This window comes from Octopus bimaculoides, chromosome 17 (assembly GCF_001194135.2).
Source record: "Octopus bimaculoides isolate UCB-OBI-ISO-001 chromosome 17, ASM119413v2, whole genome shotgun sequence".
Classification (NCBI taxonomy): domain Eukaryota; kingdom Metazoa; phylum Mollusca; class Cephalopoda; order Octopoda; family Octopodidae; genus Octopus; species Octopus bimaculoides.
Genome location: NC_068997.1, coordinates 8,085,877 through 8,094,872, shown reverse-complemented (window position 1 = coordinate 8,094,872; position 8,996 = coordinate 8,085,877). Strand labels below are relative to the sequence as shown.

General features: G+C 36.0%; 1 protein-coding gene across 3 annotated transcripts in view; it reads left to right on the top strand.

Annotated features, from left to right (window-relative positions):
* Window positions 1-8,064, top strand: part of LOC106876914 (transient receptor potential cation channel subfamily M member-like 2) — a 55,562-nt gene extending 47,498 nt beyond the window's left edge. For 2 of the 3 annotated variants that reach the window (XM_014925663.2, XM_052974096.1), the window contains exons 24-29: window positions 619-793; window positions 1,870-1,975; window positions 4,689-4,876; window positions 5,276-5,408; window positions 6,527-6,581; window positions 7,353-8,064. In XM_014925663.2, coding sequence (XP_014781149.1) covers window positions 619-793; window positions 1,870-1,975; window positions 4,689-4,876; window positions 5,276-5,408; window positions 6,527-6,581; window positions 7,353-7,451 — 756 coding nt within the window. In that variant the 3' untranslated portion in view covers window positions 7,452-8,064. Of the gene's footprint in view, window positions 1-618; window positions 794-1,869; window positions 1,976-4,688; window positions 4,877-5,275; window positions 5,409-6,526; window positions 6,582-7,352 lie in introns of those variants that run through there. The other variant, XM_014925665.2, reaches the window with a different exon arrangement.
* The last annotated feature ends 932 nt before the right edge of the window (window positions 8,065-8,996 follow it).

The window sequence follows — 8,996 nt, the reverse complement described above, 5'->3', positions numbered from 1 at the left end:
CCAGAGGGGAAGCAGATAAGAAAAAGTTTGCCAATGTTCTGCGCCATGAGGACCAAAGACTTGAAGTATTTCGTGTTGCAAGACAGTGTGTGAGAGAGAATCGTGATGTTGTGGGAGAGAAATGTGTTCGCATGGATGATGGTACGCTTGCATTAAACGAGGCTGCAAAGAAAGAGGTCTGGAGATGCTACTATGAAAGGTTGCTCAATAAAGAGAATGAATGGGAGAAAGAGAGTCTGCCGAATGTCGACCCAACTGAGGGACCAGCTATCCGAGTTGACAGTACCATGGTAGATAAAGCAATTAAGAGTATGAAGACAGGGAAAGCCCCCGGCCCATCAGGAATCACTGCAGAGACGCTCAAAATATCTGGCAGTGTCGGCTACAGCCTAGTCACCCGTATTGTTAACCAGGTGATACACGAAGGAGTCGTACCCAATGACTGGTCTAGCAGCACCATAGTCACAACAAATAAATTAACCAAATTCTGATTAAATCTCACTTTTAATAGAATACCTTTTAACTTCATAGTTAATTATTTTGTAATATTAGCTGTATCCATTATATTAACAAATGATTAATTATCTCTGCTTAACAACAAAATTATTTATCTTTCAGATGCAAGACCTTGGATATTTTATCATAATTCTGTGTATTTTCATGATTGCTTTTGGCATTGCTACCCAATCAATTCTCTATCCAAGTACACCAGTCTCATACGATTTATTTAAAGCAGTGTTTAGAAAGGCATATTTCCACATGTATGGAGAACTTTTTCTTGAAGAATATGAAGGTAAACAAATTTTGATGTATTTTTTACTTTCATTTACTGATTTGACAAATAAATAGATTATATCTGTTTATAATGACAATATATTTTGTATGTTAGTGGAATGAATTAGCAAAACTTTTGAATTTAGTTCTAAAAGTATTTAGTTTTTCACCTGTCTATGATCAATGATATAATGAGCTATATAAAGTGAAGTCACTCAACTATACAAAATTTAAGTGAAAGCTATTCATGTGCCCCATCATTGTTCGTCATGTATTTTGTATTTTTGTCCATACTTTAAATAAAAGGGTTGATTCCACCCTATTGTAGTGTCATTGTTTTGTTCCAGTTGAGAAGAAGCCTGTTTTATTCTATATCACCTGACTGTTGTTAAAGCAAGAATCAAAGGCAAATTATCACAGTATTTCAAAAAAATGTCACATTCATTATTTGAAACGGAATGATAGTAGTAATTGGGGAATAATAATACTAATTTTCTGAATTAAAGAATTCATGCAAAAGCACAAGGCTACAGTTTTATAGTAGTTTGTTTAAATTTCACAAACTGATCATGTCAGAAGCTCAACCAGAGTAGCACTTGCTAAGTATACAGTTAAGATTATATTTCAGTATTATTATAATTGCAAAGGCAGTGAATGGGTAGAATTGTTAGCACATTCGGTAAAATGCTTTATGGCGTTTCATCTGTCTTTGCATGCTGGGTTCAAATTCTTCTGAGTTTGATTTTGTGTTTCATCCTTTCAGTGTCAATATAACAAGTACCAGTAGAACACGAGAGTCGATACTATTGATTAAGCTCTCCCTCAAAATTGCTGGCTTTGTGCCAAAACTTGCAACCAATATTATCATAATTGTTAAATTGGCAAGTTGGCAGAATTGCTAGCATGCTAGGCAAAATGCATTTCATTTGTCTTTGCCCCGTGAGTTAAAATTCTGCTGAGATGTTCTTTGCCTTTTATCTTTTTGGGGTTGATAAATAAGTCTCCCGAATTGTTGGCTTTGTGCCAAAACTTGCAACCAATACCATTATTATAATTGCTGAGACATTTGATAAAATTTCTTTTCTTTTCTTGCAGAAAATATCAAATCCAAACTTATTATGTATATAGCACCGATTCTAATGTGTTTATACATCTTGATAGTGCATATTTTGCTTCTAAATTTACTTATTGCTATGTTTAGGTAAGAATTTTTCCATTACATATATGAGAATGCATGCATATATGTGTGTGTGTGTGTGTGTTTGTGTGTGTTTGTGTGCGTGTGCATGTGTGTTTGTGTTTGTGTGTGTGTGTGTGTGTGTGTGTGTGTGTTTGATTAAATAGTTGGCTTTCATTGTTATTTTTTATCTTTTACTTGGTTCAGCCATTGCGCTGTTGCTATGCCGAGACATTGAAGGGTTTCAGTTGAATTCATTGACCCTAATACTAATGTTTTAAGTTTGTTATTTTTCAATCAGTCTCTATTACTGAACTGCTAAGTTATAGGGATGTTAATAAATCAAAACTGATCATCAAGTGGAGGGGGAGCAATACAAACACAGACACAAAGACACACTCTCAAGACATGCTCACATACACACTTACACACACAATCACATATCTACCTCTGTCTGTCTGTCTGTCTCTCTCATATCATCATCATCATCATCATCATTTAACATCCGCTTTCCATGCTAGCATGGGTTGGACGATTTGACTGAGGCCTGGCGAACCAGATGGCTGCACCAGGCTCCAATCTCATTTGGCAGAGTTTCTACAGCTGGATGCCCTTCCTAACGCCAACCACTTCGAGAGTATAGTGGGTGCTTTTACGTGCCACCGGCACAAAGGCTAGTCAGGCGGTACTGGCAACGGCCATGCTCTAAATGGTGTATTTTACGTGCCACCTGCACAGGAGCCAGTCCAGCGTCACTGGCAATGATCTTGGTCGAATGTCTTTTCACGTGCCACTGGCACAAGTGCCAGGAAGGCGACATTGGTAACAATCACACTCAACGGAAGCCAGACAACTGCTCTAGCAACGATCATGCTCGAACAGTGCTGTTAGTGCTCCACTGGTACAGGTGCCATCACGATTTTGTTTTCGCTTGCCCCAACAGGTCTTTGCAAGCCGAGTTTAGTGTCCAATGAAGGAGACGTTGGCATGGGGGCCAGTCGGCGAATTTAGATCAATTTCGATTTCACTTGCCTCAACAGGTCTTCACAAGTGGAGTTTAGTGTCCAATGAAGGAAAGGTACGCATAAGTGGGCTGGCTACACCCCTGGCAGAGGCCTTGGATTTTGGTCTTACTTGGCTTGCCGAGTCTTCTCATGCACAGTATATTTCCAAAGGTCTCGGTCACTAGTCATTGCCTCGATGCAGCCTAATGTTTGAAGTTTCAAAGGTCATGCCTCACCACCTCATCCCAGGTCTTCCTGGGCCTACCTCTTCCACAGGTTCCCTCAACTGCTAGGCTGTGGCACTTTTTCACGCAGCTATCCTCATCCATTCTCGCCACATGTCCATACCAGCGCAGTTGTCTCTCTTGCACACCACAACTGATGCTTCTTAGGTTCAACTTTTCTCTCAAGGTACTTACACTCTGTCGAGTATGCCCACTGACATTATATATCCACCGGAGCATACTGGCTTCATTCCTTGTGAGCTTACGCATGTCTTTAGCAGTTACAGCCCATGTTTCACTGCCATGTAGCATGACTGTTCATACACATGCATCATACAGTCTGCATTTTACTCTGAGTGAGAGGCCCTTTGTCACCAGCAGAGGTAAGAGCTCTCTAAACTTTGCCCATGCTATTCTTATTCTAGCAGCTACACTTTCAGCACACCACCCCCACTACTAACTTGGTCAACCAGATAGCGGAAGCTATCAACTACGTCTAGTTTTTCTCCCTGGAATGTGGCAGAAGTTGTTTTCTGCACATTTACAGTGTTTATTGCTCCTGAACATCTGCCACATACAAAAACTAACTTCCTAGTTAACCTTCCTTTGATATTGCTGCACCTTTTGTGTGTCCATAGCTTACACTGGGTACATCTTATAGAGTTTCTACCTACGCCTTTTCTACAGATCGAGCAGGGCCATCTACCTGAAGAAGTTTGTGTTTTGTCTACCTTCCTACTTATTAGGACTTTGCTTTTAGCTAGGTTGACTCTAAGGCCCTTTGATTCTAGTCCCTGCTTCCACACCTGAAACTTAATAATAATGTATATGACTTGAGATGTTTGTCTTGCCTTAACGTTTTTTGTCCTCTTTAACAATTATATATCTGCTATATCGGGTTTCTGCAATAGCTCCATAACTACCGTCTCGGATATAACCTTGGAGCCCCAGTAATCCATTACAGTACTTACCTAGCGTACCTAATCATCCGTACTTTGTATTATGTATGTATTTTAATATTTTACTTAGGCATAGTAAGATTCATAACCAGGTGTAGAACTCAATATATGTATGCTTCAGAGCATGATGTTAGATGAATATGTATTTGCACACACACACACACACACACACACACACACACACTCACACACACGTGTGCCTTAATGTCATGAAATAACAAATCAATGGTTATAGCACATTGACTTGTCAGACAGTTATTGTTTGTTTCACTTTTACCACTAGATAATGTTGATGTGTCTTCATTCATGCTTGTCCACAAGCTAGTATGTCTGAAGTGACATGAGTATTTTCTTGTGGCAATATTTAATGTGAAACCAATGGTGACGTTTTGATTAGTTATATAGTTATATGCCACAACTACTGACAATATAAAATTTACCCACTCAGTTGCTTATAGTGAATATAATTTTGTCTCTGATTTAAGAACAACTAACTTAAAATTATATATATATATAATCATTCTGTAATGTTTATTGATTTGTATTTTAGCTTTAGTTTTCAAAAAGTGCAGGAAATGAGTTATCACCACTGGTCCTTCCAAAGATATGAGCTTATCTATGAGTTTTGTGTACGTCCTCCTTTGCCTCCACCTTTTATACTGCTTAGTAACATCTACCAATTTTGTCATTATCAATATAAGAAAGCACGAAATGCATATCAAAAACATTCTGTATTTAGTAAGTATCTTTTCTGTACCTCTATAACTCTTTTATCATGATGAGATAAGATCTTTCAAATTTGTACACCTACATAGTATTACTGTAAAAACCCATATAAATTTTGCACCTATGTAATTTACACAGGTGATTTTAAGGATAAAAATTGTTAAAAAGAGCTTCTATTCATAAAATTTGCTCCCAAAAGTTTTCAGCTGCAACATTCTATATGTTACCATTACAAATTTTATCCATATGTTATCCTTACACTCTACAGTTTCTTCAAGAACTTTATCTGTGTTCATCTACACTCTGTAACCACTAACATCTTAACTATGTGTTATCAATGCACTATATAGCAAATACAACTTATGTACAATTGTATATATAATTAACTTCAAATTGACCTTTCTTCTACAGGTAAACAATTTGATGTTAATGGAAGCAAACATTTAATTCTCTGGGAAGATCAGATGGTCGACTCTTACATATCAAAGAAAGATATTTCTGTCAGTGATAGCTTGTATAAGAAAGTGATTTCATCATCAAATAAGTAAGCTCATCTTTTTCTCACCAGCAGAACAATTTTTTACTTTGGCAAAAGAACCAATTCTTGTAAGAGTGAGTGTTGGAAGTAATTGACTGAATATACCTTAGAATATTACATGAATCTTATTGGGCCTGATTAGAAAAGGATAAAGTTGATTCCAATGAAATTCAAACTTAGAATAAAAGAAAAATTACAAGTCTGGAGTAAGAGGGATGAATTGATACCAGTTCATTAGTGATGTTCATTTTATTAAATCTAGAAATAAGAAAAGTAGGTTTGGCATAAAATATTATAAACAATGTGTTTTGGTATTATTACTATCTCAGCCATTTCTCCACTTTTAATTAAAATTTTTGATTTAGTCAGAAGGTTAGACATTTAGAGGGGAGGGGATTAGTCATTACCATCGATCCCTGTATAAGACTGGACCCTGAAAGGTTGAAAGGCAAAGATGACCTTGGTGGGATTTGAACTCAGAAGGTAAAGAGCCAGGACAAATACCACAAGGCATTTTCTCTGATGTTTTAATAATTCGTCCATTTTGTTGCCTTATTTAATAGGAATTTTGGAATAGACTCAGTGCCAGTTTTGTATGATTCAGTTGGGTCCACCAATCTGAGCCAGTCTCTCTCCCAATGTACATTTTATCTACACCATGGGGGATAAAGGGTAATGGTAATTGCAGCAAAATTTAAAATCAGAATCTAAAGTTGAAAATTTGTAAAAGCATCTAGGATCAGCAAACAGCTTCTAGGGAGATGGCTACTTGTCCTTGGTTATATGGGATTGAATAAATAAAAAATGTCTTTGGAAATAATACTATTCTACTGCTATAAAATTTCTCAATTATTTGGGATAATCTTATGTCCAGATAGTGGACACAAGATACTTAAAGTTAAATATGCTTTCTAAACATAAATAAAACATCCACAGTGAAACATAGGCTCATCCATACACATTGTCCAGCTGTGTGAAGAAGTGCCATCAAATAACAAAAAAAAAAAGAGTTATCAATGTTCCGAACTATTTTGTTTTTAAGTTTCTGATTCATTTAAAGGTTTTCATTAAAAATTGCATCCGTAGTTTTTAATGAAGACTTTTAATGTATTTTTTTCTTCCAGAATTGACCAATTATCATTGAAGGTTGAAGAATTACGACGTAATGTTGAAGAAAAGGTTTGTTGTTTCTTGCTTTTAATCTATTTTCAGTTTTAATAGGAAAAGTTCTGTAAAATTTTATTCAGTCATTGTTTAGTAAAATTTTTTCTTTTTCTCCAAATTCAAAATGAAATTATTGACTGAATGAATAATAATTTAGAGAATGTTAGAATTTCTTAGAGACATAGATGCAGAAGATTGGTCTGTTAAGTGATGAAGAGAAGAAATAATTAGAAATACAATGGTTATAGGGACTAAGGTCAGCTTTATTGTGAAGGGGTTGTACCATTGTTTCTTAGGCACAAGCAATACATCTTCACTAGTTTTATGAGGAAAAAGAACAAATAGATTCAAATTTTAAAACAAAGTTTGGAAGATGAACCTGTATAATAACTAAAGATATCATTAGTAAAACATAGTCTTCTCATGGTGCTGGTTTACTTGAGTTATTTTTCTTAGCAAATACTTTGTAATTCTTCAGATTATACTGGCCAAAATTCTGCCCAACTCCTTTCTTCGATCGTAAAATATATCCTTCCACCAACCAGAATAACCTTTGTAATACTGATTAATTGTCAAGCCATATTTGTATTAGAAGAGCTTTAATATTTTGTTGCTTAGTTCTTTTTAGTTCTGATCAAACAGAAGATTACAACCTATGATTTATAATCCATGATCAGAAGAATCCAGCCATGACTATCTCATGTTTTAGTCTGACATAGTATATCTAGAACTTCATTACCCAATATGACTTGCCATTTTGAGGAAAATCTCACTTATTTATTGCAGATTGAGGAGGGGCTACGTGTTCAGATGGAAAATGTAAATAAAAAAATTGATACAATTATTGCATTGTTAAATGGAATGACAGAGCAAACACACTTCTAACGAAATAGCTCTTGGAGAAGACTTTCCTGAATCTAACGAAACATGAACTTACCAACTTCAGGAGAATCCTGCCCACTATATCACCTCTATATAACCATATAACTATAAAATTACCATTTACTGCACTTAAAGTATCAATTAGTTACTAATATTAACAAAACGTAGCAACACAGAAATAAATTCTAAAATAAAAAAAGTAATGTATATGCCAAATATTTTAATCCTATATCTAATCCAATATCTTAATGTAATATATTAACATATAATTTACTACCTGTCAGGTAAATACAAGAATCTGAAGTAAAAGATAAAGAGATAAAACTTTGGAATTAGTGATGGAGCCTAACCAACTTATTGAGAATTCCACGATATATAATCAGATTACCATATAATTAACATTTACTACATTTAATATTCAGAAATCTTTTTACCTTTATTCTTCTAAAATATTAAAAATAGTCTGATATGTTATTTTACTTTTACAGGTTCTAAAATAATAATGATATTCAGAAATCTTTTTCACTTTTATTCTTCTGAAATAGTAAAAATATTCAGAAATGTAACTTTATGTTTATTAATTTTTTATTACATTAAAGTTAATTAGAATAATAAAGATATCAATCCATCTATTTGTCTGCGTATTTTTCTGCTTACCTAGTTGAGCACAAGCCCATACACAAACACACATACACACCCACATCCTTACACATTGTCCAGTCTTCCTTTTCTTTGCCTACCTTCCCGGACACATACATCAATTGGCATTCCCCACCCTTATCCCCCATTTGCTACATCTACCCTTCAGCTGTGCCCAGTCTTCACAGTTGTCACCTACTTTCCCTCAGTGATTCCTCAACTGTAATTCTCCCATGCACCCTTGAAATCCCACCCACAGCCCTTGTTCCTGTTCTCTTCTATTCATCTTGAGTGTCCACTCAAACACTTCATCACCACTATTTTCATCTCTTTCCACCCCCACCTTCTCTTATAAAGTAAACAAACAGGGAGTTCGTTTACTGCAAGGAGTATTTTCTGCTGTGGCCCTTTCTCTCCGCATTTAACCCCTCATATCCTAACATAAACCAGCCCCTCTTAGGTTCATTGTTTTGCAAGTTTCAGCCTAACTAGTGCTGGTGGTACAGGAATACAGCCAGTATATGCAGTAACATGGTTGGCATTACAAAGGGCATCTAACCATCAAACAACCTGCCAAACTAGACACTGAAGCATGATGGTGAGGATATATATATATATTCTTTGTAAGCCCAGTACTTATTCTATCGGTCTCTTTTTGCCGAACCGCTAAGTTATGGGCACGTAAACACTCCAGCATCGGTTGTCAAGCGATGGTGGAGGGACAAACACAGACACACAAACACATATATATATATATATACATATATACGACGGGCTTCTTTCAATTTCCGTCTACTAAATCCACTCACAAGGCTTTGGTCGGCCCGAGGCTATAGTAGAAGACACTTGCCCAAGGTGCCACGCAGTGGGACTGAACCCGGAACCATGTGGTTGGTAAGCAAGCTACTT